The 16,272-nt window shown below is 42.1% G+C and overlaps 1 protein-coding gene across 1 annotated transcript in view; it reads right to left on the bottom strand.

The window, feature by feature from the left end:
* Positions 1-1,507: 1,507 nt before the first annotated feature.
* The window catches only part of mdfi (MyoD family inhibitor), a 32,757-nt gene continuing 17,992 nt past the window's right edge, over positions 1,508-16,272 (bottom strand). Inside the window, exons 4-5 of the mRNA XM_058632555.1 lie at positions 7,125-7,463; positions 1,508-6,119 (exon numbers count right to left, since the gene is read on the bottom strand). Coding sequence (XP_058488538.1) covers positions 5,866-6,119; positions 7,125-7,463 — 593 coding nt within the window. The 3' untranslated portion in view covers positions 1,508-5,865. The remainder of the gene's footprint in view (positions 6,120-7,124; positions 7,464-16,272) is intronic.

Here is a 16,272-nt window from a genome sequence, read left to right as displayed (position 1 = left end):
TAATTTATGGTTTCCGTCCCAGCTTATGACCTCATCACCTCCATTAGAATACAGCCTTTGTAATTTCATGGTTAATATTCAATAGCCACTTGTCCCCTGCGCCTGCTTTGTGCATGTTCTGGGGGGCGGGGTGTTTCGTGTTTGGTTTGTTGAGGTTGTGCATCTCTCCCGTGCGTGTGTGTGTGTGTGTGTGTGTGTGTACATGGAAAAGGAAATGAGGGTCGACTGTAGCGTGGCTTCCTGCAAAACAGTTGCAGATGTCCAGAGATGTCCTCTGTGTTACTACTCCCACTGAGGGGCTTGAATTGCTTCTCTGTCTAACCTGAGTCATCCCTCACACTCTCTCTCTCTCTCTCTCTCTCTGTCTCTCTCTCTCTCTCTCTCACACACACATACATACAGTAGCTGACCCTTTAACAGGCATTTGCCTAGCGACCAAAATCTGATCCTCATATCGACAAACTCTACATATTATATACAAGAAACAGAGGCTGACAGCCATTTCAGTCCCAGTGGAGATGAGACCCAGCACTACTGCGGACTGGAATTGTTTTCATGTTACAATCCTGCTAAAAAGATGAAATACAGAAAGAAAATCAAGTGGGCGGAAGGGTTGAAGGAGGAGAAGAAGAAGAAGAAGAGAATCTGAATATGTCCCCTGTATTTCTCTCCACACATTGACGTGTTGGCCTGAACATGCATTCCTAGTGAAAGACTTTGGCAACCCTTTAAAAAAAACACATTAAAGGTTCTGGTTGAACCCAGTTGTTGCAGTTTTCTCCCTTTCCTCCGCTCATTTATTTCTCTCCTCGTCTCAGCTCAGAGAGAGATAAACTAATAACGGTCATCCATGGGAGAAAAAAAAACCAACACTAGATAGACTTAACATTTTGGAAAAATTGACTTAATATACTGCTGGTGTAATACTTACATGGTCATGCCTTTGGAGCACATTTGAACACTTTCAAAAAACGTTATACATACACAGTAATCAGTAATATTTCATTTATTTCACATATTTCTCATGTACAGTATATTGACATTGTAGTTTTTTACATTTTTACCTTCATTCTCCAATGACACATACTGTCATCTTACAAATGTTCTTTAAAAATGTATTTGTACTTATTTATCACTGATTGTTGGGTTCTTAGTTTAAGTTTGACTTCCTGTTGATCATCTGTCCCGCCCTAATGTGATTCACCTGTGTCTGATAATCCCTGCCTCCCCAGAGTCTTTAGTCTCCGTGCTCCCTCAGGTCTACATTGGTTAATTTTGTTTATTCTGGTTACTTTGTTCAGATTGTTATATTAAGTGTCTGCATGTATTTTCTGTTTGTGTTCCCTATGTTTCTACTGCTTGTGTTTTTTTTTTCAATTTGAGTTTGTTTTAGTAAAGAATGGACTACAGAAGAACATGAGCATTTAAGTAAACATAATGTACTCGGGCCATAATGTAATAATCCTGGTGCCTTGTGAAAAACAAAGAAAGACTGATACATGAAGCCTGGAGTTCACATTGTTTATTCAGTATTAAACAAAGAGATTTTAATGTGACTTCCAGTATGGCAATTCAAATGAACATTACATGGGGGGGGGGTAGTGTAAACAAAATGACATTATAGTGGACTACAGTCTAGTAAGAATTCAGTTGGGTTACAATAACTTTCAGAATACTGGCAGAGTTAACCAGCACTTCAATCACTACCCATGATTCATCTCAGGATAAGATAAAAATAAACTAAAATAAAACCAATAAACGTCTGGGTAGAAATTTCTGTTTTCAAGGTAATTCTTTAAAAAAAAAAGATAACTTTGTAACATTGTAAATGGAAGTCATTGACTTCCATTATTACTGAGACGGCTTGAAGGAATACGAGGGGGAGATATCTGGAAATGAGATGATTGCCTGTCTGGCACAAACGTAACAAATCAAATCCAAATCTTCTCTATAATCCAGAGAATGGTGTAAGTGCAAGAGCAGAGTTCATGTCGGGACTTTTCATGTCATTAATGTGTCTTCCATCTCCAGACCAACCAGTCAGTGCTTTCTCTGCCTCCAGACTGCCTTTGTTCTCTCTGAGCTACAAAGCTCTTCGCAGTGTTCAAATAATGGATACGTCATAAAAAAAAACATGGTTTGAACACCATCAAATCAAATTCAAATCATGTGTTCAGTTTTTCTAACCAGACCTTATTAAAATGCCGTTTCAAATCATGTTGCACATCACAACCTAGCTCTAGTGTAATTTTCAAGCTACAGCAGGGATTTGAGCATAATAATTTCATTGAAACCAAGAATAAAAAAAGCATTATTATTCCCATTCATTTAAACTGGATTTTGAAGGTCTCAAAATTGAATGAAATTGAGTTTGAGTCCAGCAAGAAGCTGCAGCAGCGCTGAAACTTGAGCACGAGGGAGGCTGTGGTTATGTACAGTCATAAATGATTGGAAACAACATGTCAGTTGGGTTGGGTTAAAAAACACAGGACCTATTGTTTTCAAGGTAAAACAAGCCAACAGGTCTCACAAAAATATTTAAGTGAGTAACACTTCTGTTTTGCTCCCATTTTCCAGGATTTTTCTTATATGCTACAAATTCTTATTTCTCTCAAATTTGGTTCACAAACGTGTTACAGCCTCTGTATTAATGAGCACCAGATCGCTACTTAAATAATCCATTTAACTGGTACGTGAGACATATCAAGATGTCATTAATTTACCATTTTTCTAAGTTCTCTTAACGAAACACCTTAGACTGAACTAAACCTCGCATAGAGATGCTGTCAGTGTCTGCTATAACCACATAGATCCTCCTCCTCCTCCTCCGTGGCACTGTGAAGTTGCTGGACACATGTTATTGTAACCTCATCGGTGCAATAATCATGCTCTTTAATGCGAATAGGTCTCACCTGACAGTGACGGTGTAGTTGGCTACAGTACCTTTGTTTGCACATATGAAATCATACATCTCATACAACTCAGAACATCAACTTCAACTTATGGAAAATGGAAGCAAAAACAAGTTTTTCATTTATATTTGTGTTGAGTAGATTTATATTTAAAGATATTTCTTTAAATAGAAGAATATTAGATGCTAGGTCCTTGACTTCTATGCTTGTGCCCTCTCCTCTTGACCTAACCTATTTTTATCTAACCCCTTTACATATTTCTGCAACATGACTACGAAAAACATGTTCATTTCAATACAGAATGACCTCTGCAGTTGGAAAGAAAATATATTATCGGGTATCGGCCCAAACACTCCTGATATATCGGCACACTGCATATTGGCAAAACATCCAATATCGTGCATCTCTAATATTCATCAGTCTGATGGCACAGAGTATGTATGCAAGGGGGTTGTGAGAAATGGAGGAGACAGAGTTGAACTCTGGCCACTGCAAGAGGCGTACAAAGCTATTTTTAAAAATGTGTTTCCTAACAATATTGGTCAACCCTTCTCAGATATCACAAAGTACTCCTGGTTGGTCTGGTGACAGTAGGCCTGTCCCTAAATGAACTATAGATGAAGATCATGTAAATCAAAGTGACATTGTTGTAATTTATTTTATTTTATTTACACAAAACAGTATAAAATCCAGTTCTCCCTTCATACGTCTCTTTGTACTGTTAAGTATTGCATTGTTTTCCAGGGCTTTCCAGGATTTTTGTCCCATTTGAGTGTAAACATATCGCAAAATGTGAAATATATCCAATCTGATATGAACAGACCCCAGGAGTCATATTATCTTCTCAATGCATTAGCTGAATTCCCAAAACTTGCATATTCTGCTTCTGTGTTATCAGGTTAATTACAGCCATAGTGTATTATCATCAACAGTGTTAGATTTCAGTCCTTAAAATAGGGTTTAATCAACCACAGCCTTATTAGCACAGTGAAAAAAACCCTCTATGTACAAGTATTTATAGGTCTAGAAACTAAGGTCCAGTAAGAGAAAAAAGTCTTTGGTTTTTCAAAGAAAGAAAATGATTGCACACACAGTATTTAATCAGAGAGGAGAGAGATTTGTATCAAGTCATTTTTTTTTTAAAAAAAGCACAACAGATCTAGGTGACATCTCAAGAGGTATTGGTTTGGAGAGGGAATGTGTCTGAGCACATGAGAGTGCAGGCCTGTTATCAAAAAGTGTACCATTCATACAACGAGCATACCTAACCTACCATAATGCTGTGAGATTCTCGCTCGAGGAATTAAATTAGATGTTGAGCAATGTCTGCTTTACAGAGAGCCCGGGAAAACCCGATAACACAGAAATGTGATTTTCACATTAGAGGAGAAATGCAAATATCTTAACTAAAATCTACAAAACAAGGATTAATAGAGATTTGGTACAGGCGAGGAGTCTACTTGGAAATTCAGGCCTTGAGCTACAGTAAGCCAAGGCCATTTGTTCACATAGCTAGAATGTCAAAAGGAAAAGAAATGCATTAAAAAGGACATGATGTTTCCCAATCCTCTGTCAGTCCTTTACCAGTTCTGACCAATCGGACAAGGAAGAATTCACTGAATACAGTCAAAGCCCCTTAAAAACAAATGAAAAGTAAACAAAATGTGGAATATTAAATGAGGAGAGACTTTTGATTAAGAGCCCTCTCCCTTCACATGTTAAAGCAGAGAATAATGTCCACTGCAGATGCAATCAAGCATTCGCTCCGTGACGTCCATCACTTACAGCACTTATTTCATGGGACTTATCTTCAGGCTGATGAATGACACACTCATGAATCTTCTCTAAAGCCATGTTTCCGCCGAGTGGAACAATTCAGTTTGGCAAAGTATGGCTCTTATTTATTTGTGTTTCCATTTCATTCCATTCTTTGGTACCCTTCCCTTGCCGTACCAGAGTAAAATGGTACGGTTGGATCCGCTGAGCGTTTGGGCGACAGAAGAACGTCACACCATCGCTGTGACCGGTGTTTCTTCAACGCCTGCAGTCTATTCTCACGCAATGTCCTCCGTTGTCGTCACATCTCGCTGACGCGGCCATCAGGCACAGCCCACACCCCGCCTACCAAGTCAAAACACAAGTCTGACCCAGGGCTTTACCATGACCAAACCCCGAACCGTACCATGACGGAAACACAGCATAAATCCTTTAAGTGAGATGCATATTAAGAAACAACAAATCTGTCTGTAATATTGCCACAAGCCACCGTTAATGTTTTCTCTATTTTTTCTACAAGACAGCGGTGAACTCGACGTCTGCCAAATCCACTGCATGCAATCAAACTGGAAGACTTTAACCTTGCCAAGGACAGGACAGACTACATTTCTGCTGAGATCTAAGCGTTCCATTTTCCCATTATGCTGCTGCTCTTATCTATAGAAACATTAAAATCCAGTTAAATGGAGCCATTTTCTCATTTGCCTTCAGAGGTCACTTTTCATGCTTTGAGAACTCCAGTCATTCAGATGGCACAAGGGGCTCCTTTGTAATAATAGCTTGTTCAGTGAGGGTCCAGAGGCTGCACAGCCTGGCAAACTCTCATGGACCACAGCTGGAACTCACTCTGCACATACACCCAGCTGTGTAGAAATGGACCAACAGCAAAGAAAACGCAAGGGGAAGTGAGCGTCCCATTGCTGGATCAATGGAGGAAGAGTTCAATAGTGACTGCTGTCAGCATTAGGTCACATCTTTTACTTGGCAAACCCTGTAAGACATAAGGAACATATTGTGGAGCCAAGCAGACCAGCCAATATAATGTGAACCACAGATCCCAGGCAACAATGGCGATTGCTATTCAGCTCTAATAACACGCTGGCCGTCGTTGTTCCTGGGCTTGTGGGAAGTGAGAATCAAGCATCTACTTTGCCCCCCATGGTGGCGGGCCGGGCCCTCAGGAGGAGAAGCAAAGGCTACAGCACTCCATACAGATCTCCAGGCAGTCTGCGGACTCACAGCAGGCGTCGATGATGCCACAGTCCATGTCACAGGGCAGGTCACAGTCGCCACACTCCTCTGACGCACAGCAACAGCAGAAACACGAGTCGTCGCCCGCACAGGAGCCACAGGTGGCGCAGTCCAGCACGATGTTGCACAGAGTTAGAAACTCGCAGAAGAGACAGGCTAGAATGCAGTGGACGCAGCAGTCTGCGGGGGAAAGAGAGACAAGATCAGATATTTGTCAGAAAATGCTTTGCTGTGGAGTCTGTGATAGGCAAAATATCTGTAGAGTGTAATGCCAGAGACTGTGAACTGCTATTGTCCTGGTAGACTCACGTTATTCACTTTTTAATAGACAGTAAATGTAAAAGAAAATGTTTGTTGATAATATGTGCCCACTGTCCTCTCCTTCCCTTGACTTGCTGACGATCGAGCCATGACGGTGTATTTTTGAATGAATGAAAAGAGTCTGTCTTAAGCCTGTTTACTTTTATCAACACAAAAGTTGACACAACCAATGAAACCATGACAAAAGGTCACGGAAAAAAAAATCTGAATTTCAGCAGCGACTGGTAAAGATGAGAAAAATTTAAACATACGTATTTAGAGTGGATAAAAGCTGGCACTTCATTATTATGGCCCAGAATAATACTTTTGTGGGTGCACTAGTACAATAACAAACCATCTGCAAAGCCACGGAATAATAATAATAATAATAATAACGTGTTCAGGGTCGGTCTCTTGTAAGAAGTTTAGGGACAATCGGTCAATGTCATGAAAGTTTTAGGACAACGAATTCCGATGGTTGCCATGGTGACGCCTTTTTGTATCCGCGAAACCTTCAGATACATTTTTGCCTTTGAAGTGTCTAGTACAAATGTTGCCAGATAAACACGCTCGGAGGTTTGTGTGCAAATCGCCAAAGTGGATGCCAAAATTCAACTTCATGTTGAGTTGAGGCCACGGTCCCAATCCTCATATGGATAAGGAGAGTGCTGGCACTTCATTTCTTCCCACTTCACACACTGGATGAAAGTACTTAACAGATGAACTAAACTTAAAGCTCATTTGGTGTGGATTAATAGTGCCTGGGGAAAGTAGAATTCTCCTCTCCTACTCTGCGTCGACAAGTGGATACAACTTTGTTGAACCTTGATGTATAATCATCGCTCTCCACCTGCCCCTGGCCCTCTGTCAGTGTCTGTATCTCACCATCCTGTGTCTCTGTTGGCATCTGGGAGCTGTTGCTCTTGGAGCTGCTCTTGCTTCTCTTGCTGCTCTGGGAGGTGATGGAAGGGTTGGACTGCAACTTCTTGGTGTGTCTGGGTCCTGAAGACGACGAGGACGTGGATGAGCCACCTCTTGGGAGGGAGCCCAGCTTAGGATGCTGAGTTCCCCCATTCCTGACGCCGTTGGACTGGAGTGTGTGCGTCGTGTGTGTGGGACAGTGTGAGTGCAAGTGCTGCTTAGTTCCGTTCCGTAGGTGGCCACCGGGCTGTGTCCGACACGGCTGGGTGTGCTGGGTTGGCGTCGATCTGGCTGCTGGTTGAGCTGTGGAGGGACAACATTACAAAGCATATTATTATTTTGTAAAGATCTGCAGTGTTGCTGCCAAGTGTTAATCTTCCTGAATACTACAATTGAGCACATTTAAGTTTAATTTAATTTCATTGTTTCTAACTTGATTATTGGATTGGAGTGTATTCACAGTGTCTTGTCTCACTCCTTTGAGAATTGCAAACATCTCAATAGAAAACATTTCATCAGCCCAGAGAAACAACATGTGTGTGGTTTTATATCCCAGTATATCTTGTACATTGGGATATAGACTAAACATATTGAGATATTATTTACATACCATATTGTCCAGCCAGATTATTATAGATATTGATATTGAATGATGAAAAAAAACATTTTCCCATATGGCCCAGTCCTACTCAGCAGTGCATCACTGTGAGACATGCGTGAGGCTTCTCTCAGCATGTGTGTGTGTGTGTGTGTGCATACTTGTGCTGATGCAGCATGTAGAGAGGGAGGCTCAGGGAAATTGAGTTCAATTACAAAGCCCATCCCAAAAGCAGTAGCTCATGGGAAGCGGCGCGTCTTTACAGTGCTGACCCCTGATCCGACTCGTCTAGACTCTTACACAACTCGAAAGAGACAGGACGAATGAGGAGCGCGAGACAGGAGGAGAGACATTTTTGTCTCTTAAAACCCCTGCACATTCGTACCAGATTTAGTAAGAATGCAGTTTTGAACAACATCGAGTACAAAGCGCCAAAAAACAACCAGCCTCTGAGCTCACGCACATTTGTTATTCTTGGCTCGGGACACTAGCTGGTGTATTTTACCTCCAAGTGCTATCAAGTAACTATTCTGCTGGAGAGGCGGAGGCAGAAAAGCACACCTCTGCTGCCAAACCAAACACATGCCCCGAGAAGTAGAATAAAATGGAAGCCTGGTTTTATATATTATGGTAGTATTTAATGCCATCCAATTGAGGCCCTAAATATTTTTCTTGACCTTTAAGCACATGGAGAGGAGAGGTGTGGTGAGACTTGACAGAGCTGCACGGAGCACAACAGAAAACCACAGGAAATCAAAGCAGAAAGCCTGTTCCTCTCAGATGCACGCACACGGACACACACACACACACACACACACAGTTGTGTGGTCCTGCAGCTCGGGCTATGAAACATGGCTGACAATAAAAGTGTTCGCTCGATAACCGTTCGGAGACAGATAACCCAACACGGTCTGTTTTGATTGGCTCGTGGATGTGGTCTCACAACCAATCCAGTGTTATTAAAGCTTCTCTCATTCAGCGTTTTCTAACTTTGCTCCAGATGTTTGGCAGGCTGCACGGCCAGTGTGTGTGGGTGTGTTTGTGTGTGTGTGTGTGTGTGTGGATGTACATGCATGTGCAGGGCGAGAAGGAGACATACTTTTCTGCTTTTTAAGTATGTCAGTGCATGCTGCTGTGTCATGTCTGTTTCTCTTCCTCTTTTCCTCCCACAGTCCATCTCCTTCCTTTCTGTCTCTCTCTCTCTCTCGTTTTAGCCTTTAGCACAGTAGTGCTGTGTTTTAACACTCTCACTTGGCTAGGATGTCGTGCACTAAGAGAGGGAGGGGATGAGTGCGAGGGGAGGGATGCTGTGCACAACTTTGCAGCATTTCTTTTAGTTTTGTATAGTCCTACTGGGGATTAAGAAATTCATACTTCAGTGTGTGTGTGTGTGTGAGGACTAAAAAAAACATACAAAACTGTCTTTGTGAGGACATTTTGTCTGGGTTCCCACAACATTAAAGGGTTTTTTCAGAGTCAAAACCTGGTTTTAGGGTTAGAATATGGTTTATTTTAGGGTTAGGTTAAGGGTTAGGGTAAGGTTTGTATTATGTCAATGTTGTGTCAATACACAAGTTTGTGTGTGTGTGGGTGTGTACATGTATTTATATCTTTGTGGGGACATTGTGTCTGGGTCCCACAACTTTAAAGGGAGTTAAGACCTTATTTTATGGTTAGGGTTAAAATTAGGTTTAGGTTACGGGTCAGGGTTTGGCACAGGGTAATGGTTGGGTTTACATTATGTCTATGATGTGTCCTCACTAAGATATAAAAGCAAGTGTGTGTGTGTGTGTGTGTGTGTGAGCACAGTGCATAGGCGGAACTGGCAGAGAGGGAGTGAAAGCTCTGTCTCCCAGCAGAGCTCGAGGTTGGTCCCACTCTCACACACAAACATATGCATGCAAGGACACGTGCAGAGACACATACACACACACACATGCAGAGAAAACACAAGGTTCCTTTTGTCTGAGATCAGGAAAGTAAGCGAGCGGAGCGGCAGTGTGAAAAAGAGGGAACAAAGTCGAAGGATTGGGTTAGTTCTCGTGCATTTTTGGAGCAGGAGGATGCATGGGTGTGACTCATAAACACAATGATTCAGCAGTGGGAGCTATAGTTAAAAATAACAGCAAATAAAGAGCCAAATGACTGTGAGATTAACATGATGAGATTGGGAAACCGCAGGGTGTGTGTGTGTGTGTGTGTGTGTGTGGCACTAACGCAGTACTGTAGGCCTCTACAATGGGGTCCTTTGACCCGCAGTGTGATGTGTGTATGTACATCTGTGCAGATGTGTTTGGCCGGCGAGTGAGCATGAGTCACCATCAGTTGAATACAGCAGCACTAACCCCCCCACCCCCCATTCCCACACCCTCCACCTCTCCCTCCTCTCCTGGCGTCTTTCAGCTACCCTGTACTTACACACCTCCCTCCCAGACCAGAGACATCTCTCTCTCTCTCTCTCTCTCTCTCTCTCTCTCTCTCTCTCTCTCTCTCTACTTATCCTCTGCTGGAGTGAGTCACCAGGATGACTGAACAGTGTCTGTCTGTCTGTCTGTCCTGTCTGTCTGTCTGTTCCAGCTGCTTTGTCCTACTGTCTCTTCTGGCGCAGTTCCTCCGTCTTTGTAGGTTTGTGAGTGTTGAAACTGCAGACACAGCAGTCGTGACATTTCAGAGAAACTACATTTTCATCAGACTAAATGTGTTTTCTATTACAAACTTAAACAACACAGGGAGAGAAGATACACAGACGGATCATATGTGCGCCCGCAAATTTGCCTCCAATTATACACAAATGTGCAAAAGATCATTTCTGTGTGTTATCGAGCGGAATGGAACAGCAATGTCCAAATATTTTTTTTTGCCGTGACGACCGACAAAAGCTCATGAACAGTTTTGATTACTTGGTGGTGTAAATAGCACAAACTGTATTTAATTACTGATGGAATGAATGAATGAATGATGTGGGACCAGCATGGGTTGCAGAAAATAGTTGAGTTTCACAATAATGTGTGCAACATTTAAAAAACAAAAATTTTTAAACATGTCTGAGGCGTCTTATAATTCAGGCCAGATCTGCACAGGCATCTCACCCACTTGCAGACTTAGATTTGGTTTTAAACCGAGGCCCAGCCCCAGTGTGAAACACTGCGAGTGAAACATTGAAAAATGTTATCGAAAAACAGCACTCAATCAACTGAAGTTAGTGAAACTTGTTTAAGTTCAGCCAAATCAAATAAAAAAAAAAAAAAAACGTGAAAAGTCCACGTAAAAGTATTTTTAAAACTACTGACTCAAAATAAGTTATGACTCACTTCTGGCCAAGAATAAATGCATATTCTACTAAACAGTTATTTAGAGCCTCTGCCATTTAAGCACACATAAAAAGCAGTTTATTGTATCCCATTATTCAAATGCAGACCACAGAGTTACCCCTTCAGAGACGCGCTTATCACGGCATTTCAGCTATAAAAGTCAATTCCATCCTCTTTTATTGAAGCATTGCTCATAGACTTTGTTAATGCACTTGACTGTCACTTGGCACATTACACATAACTGTACTATAAAAATGTGGAAAAAAGACTTCTGTTGCTTCCAAACAGACATGATCCTTACTTTATGGAGTTTGCAAAAAAAAAACCATCTGTGTCATGTTTTTGTGAATTTAATGGCCCTCATTTAATCAGCCTGTTTCAGTTCTTAATTATGTGAGATGTTGGATAGACAGGAATACATTTACCTGCTATGAAAAGGATTTATTTGTTTCTGCAAAGTTTTTTAAATTTTTTTTTTGCTTCAGCGAATCAAAGAAAGAAAGAAAGTTTTTCAAAACAAACGCAGGCATTTGAAATTACTATTGTTATAAAGATATATGCAGCCTCTTGTGGAGTATTTACATACAATAGCTTGAATAGGATGAAACTATCTGATGTGTTCATGCCTGCACATGTTTGCAGGAGAGCTTTCCTCAACCAGAAGAAACACAGTGCATGTGCATGAGTCTAACTGACAGATTTTGTTATTTTTCAATTTAGCAAGGAATCATGAAATATGACATCAGCAAACAAAACAACAACAACAACTTGCCCAACTCCCAAACGTTTGTGGTTTTCAGACATTCTGAAACACTAATTAGACACTTCAATCCAGCTGAGGGAAGAAAAAACTCTGGCAACATTTGACTCAGTTGTGTGAATTTTTTACCACAGTGTGCAAATATCTGGATAGGGCTGGGCCGAGATTCTACAGAGAAACGTGCAGTGAACGTGCAGAAACAACATGACGTGCATCCACCACGACCCCTGACCTGAGACAGCTCGCCTTTCAAACACTCCGTTACCTAACTGGTAGCAAATGTGAAGTGTATCTCAATTTATTGTGACCAAAAAACAGGATGAAGCATTTGAGAAAGTATTACCAACGAGAACCAACAATGTAAGAGGAAGAGGAAGGATTAGTGTGATGAGTCTGACGATAAAACTAAGGGAAAGCAGAACTATGCAGGATTTTTTTTTACCCTAATTTAACAGCTCCGGAGTCATTGTGACGGTTACATGTCTTGTTGCTGTCTCCTCTCCCCTAAACCAGCCGGCGTCCTCAGAATCAGGAGGTCTTGCAAAGTCTCAGGTCTCATGAGAAACACAAATTGCTTCACAGCACTACACACGCACACACCAGCCAGGTACCGGCTATGAGATCAAGGCAGCGACAGATGTTTATCATGGCCGAGTCGGCGAAAAAGGAGCAGAGACGACTGTTGTCGGAGGAAGCGAGGAAGTGGAAACGACTGTCTGACTGTCTCACACAAGCAAACAACACAGAAGCATGTAAAACGGATGCCAACCGGCATGGACATGGCTCCATGGCTTGTGTTCCATGACACTGTTGAAAACAAATGGCCAGAAGAGGGGAAGGGGGGGGGGGCATCAGTGGTGAGGTTTTACAACAGTGAAGACAGGGTCGTAAAAAGATGTACTCCAAAACTGTAGGGGGAGCTCTGTAGAGAAAAAGGTAAAAAAGGCTTTATTGGAGCTTTTCCTTACCAGCTGATAAGAACCACTCAGGAAGTCAATGTGGGGTCTCCATTTTCCCCATCCAGATTAAAAAAGCAACCCCTGAAGGTTTCAAATGAAAACGGAGCAGCAGCATTTTTTAAACCCCTCAGTTTTGGGTCTCATAGTTGGGCTGGAGTGGAAGACACGAGTATCCAGAACAGAATTTATGTGTTTTAAAATAAAAACATATGCATGTAAACAAATATGTCTCGTCCCCAAACCGCATTTAGTCATGTTGACGTGCAGTAAGTGAGCGATGGGCAAAAACCCGGCTGCGAATTAACTCTGTCATGTTTTTGGACGTTGTATTTCTCTTTTTCCCTTCTCTTTATTTCTGATGAACCGATGTTTTAGTCTTGTCTGAAACTCCGCTGATTGCCTCGGTGGCTGCAGTTGTCACAGAGTTGACTCGTGTCTTTAGTGCTGAGTGCGAGTCTCAACACTCAATGCCAGACTAAATATGAGTACTGTTTTTTTTTGCTTGTGTTGTTGTTTTACTTTTCTATGCTCTTTTCATTTATCCAGCCGATGTTTGTACATATGTGCTTCATTTTCTTAAGCTGTTGTTGTTGAAGGCAAACAGGCCACGTACATGTGAACTAAGCTTCAGTGAAACACAGAAGACAGAGGAAGAAGTGAAAGATAGAATTAAGGCAGAACAAACTGTTAAAGCACACTGACTGGTCTCTAATTAAGGATATTGTCACAGTCCTGTTAGATTTCCCTCCAACAACACGTTTCACACACTCCTCCCCATTAATGACAAGATAATAACAAACAGTTCCACTAATCATTTCCTCTCTCTCTCTCTCTCTCTCACACACACACACACACACACAAACACACACACACACACACACTTATATGGCCCATTCTCACACATTTGAAGGACTTTTATTTGTTTATACTGATGTCATTTAAGTGAAGATATTTCAAATGAAACAAAAGAAATAAACACAATGGGAACGTCATAAAGGCTACTGTGATCCTGATTAATTGCGTGTGACATTGTTTCCTCATGAGTCAAACGGCTTAAGCAGTTAAACATCTGTTAACATGTGTATCCTGCTGTGGCTGTGACGTCAAACACTGTTGCAGTCATGATACCACTGACTTGGGTTTCACTGTGTGTGTGTGTGTGTGTGTGTGTGAAGTATCTCTACCTCTCTGTGGCATAGACACTGACCCAGGACTAGTCCCAAACCTGGTCCTAATGAGGCAGAACCTAATATCTAAGGAACTGGTTAAGTTTATGCCTAAGATTTGAATTGTGGGTAGGTTAAGGTTAGGGTTAGACATTAACTGGTGATAGTTGAGGTTAGAGATAACGCTTTGTTTAAGCCGTCCAAATGACTGGAGGTCAGTGCAGTGTCCTAAGAAGAATAGCAGCACAAACCTGTGTGTGTGTGTGAGTGTGTGTGTGTGTGTGGGAGAGAGACTGAAGTCATGACTGACAGTCACATATGTTAACTCTCTCTCTCTCTCTGCACATTGTTATCAGACAGCTTGTCACAGACTCAGGGCCAGACACATACTCAAGCTCTGATGTCATCACTTGCAAGACCGAACATACAGACTGAGAGCGCTCTCTGTTTACGTTTCTGTTTCTTCACCCTCTCGCACACAGACGCACAGAAGTCGCGACCGCAGCGCAGACCTGAGTCACAGCTCCTCTGTATGGAGTCGTCACGCTCGCAGCGTGAAGCCAGTGAAACTGGTGGGGCCCGATTGATCAGTCGCAGATGAAACGGATTTACTCCGAACCACACTCAGGCTGACGGGGCTCTGAAAAAGACACACGAGCTAATTTGCACTGACAAGAACAAAAATAGAGAGGTCCTTGAGCGAGAGAGGCGGATGTCGGATTACGCAGACAAACAAGCGTGAGTCTGTGCTCACCTGTGAAGGGGATAAAGTTCAGAACTCAGGCGGTGTTTAGTTTGCGGTTCAAATCCCATGAACACACGTGCGTTTGTGTAAGATGTAGAGGGAGGAAGCTATGGATGAAGGGAGGAGACACATGAAGGCAACTGGGAAAGCAATGAAGGCCAGTGTGCACCACGGGAATATTTGGCCAGGGCTATTAAAGTTGCATAACCTTACGTGCACAGCATATGGGGCCAGCAGTGCTGTAATGTCATTGAGTACAAATAAAATGTGTACTTTCTAATCCAGTACATTTTCTCTAACTATGTCTGCTACTCGTTACTAGCAAATCAAATAAAAAATAAAAGAAGAGTTGGTAGATAGTCTTTATTTATATAGAGCCGTTCTATAGTTTTACCTTCTCTCACACAAGCTTCATACTTATTCACACACAGCTGTCAGGAGCAACATGGGGTTAAGTGTTTTGCCCAAGGACACATAGTGGAGATGGAAATCAAACCCACAACCTTCCAGTAGAAAGACAACTCACTCTACCTTTTTAATACTTATACTTTTGATACTAAAGTACAGTGGGTGTCATATACTTTAAGACTTTTCCTCAAGTAATGTTATAAAAGGTGACTTTCTGGTAAGTCCGTTTATTCAAGCATCCCTTTTAGGTACTTTCTACAAGACTGGGGGCCGGTGGAGTTCATGGATTTTATTTCGATGTAAAATTATTAAGAGAGAAAGAGAAGAGCCAAACTAAAACTCTCAGTGTTCCGCTCCCGGGCCTGAAATAGACTCACACAGCAGACAGCACAGATAGACAATTCACACACCTACTCAGCTCAAAACACACTGCTTTCACCTACTTATCCATTTCCTGACTTAACTGCTGGTTTTTCAGTTACGGCAACCTAGCTATTATGATGGAGCAGGTTTGTGTGTTTGTGCATGTCACCCATGGCCGGCGCTGGATTCCAGGAAAAACCCTGGTTGTTTTCTAACACATGCTCAGATGTCAGCTTACTCAACCTTCCTCTTACCCCTCAGTTGCCCCTTTGATTTGACACTCCCTCACATACACCATCCCTCATTTTCTTTGAATGACAGGGAGGACAGATTTAGACCACTTTGGAGCATTTCAATTTTTTTACAGTGCTTTTGGGTTAGTGGCACAGCATGGAGACAACGTAGCTAGAGCTGTGTGGGTGTTATTATCGTGGAGCCTGGTCGTTGAAAGTGAGTAAATGACACAGTAGAACTAAGTTTAAAAATTAGATGAGATTGTACCTATTTCCTTGTGGGGGGAAAGAGCAAGAAAATCTATGTGGTAGGATAATGATATGGTTTTCTTGCATAACCTTTGGCTCTGACACAGAGGACAAAGACAGTCTCTTTCTGGCTGAGATAGAACCACTGGAGAGGTAAAACGGGGGAAGGGAAATGGGTGGCGGCAGTTGGTGATATAACTCTGGACGGAGTGTTGATCAGGTGTTGTGATGTTGCTCACCAGCAGATTGAGTTGGAAGAGGTGCTGATTGGACAGGCGGAGAATTTTAGGAAGGAGTTTAGACTTGCACAGCTGAGTGTA

This window comes from Solea solea, chromosome 6 (genome assembly GCF_958295425.1).
Source record: "Solea solea chromosome 6, fSolSol10.1, whole genome shotgun sequence".
NCBI lineage: Eukaryota > Metazoa > Chordata > Actinopteri > Pleuronectiformes > Soleidae > Solea > Solea solea.
Note: the sequence above shows the minus strand (reverse complement) of the source record. Positions and strands in the feature narration are given on the sequence as shown.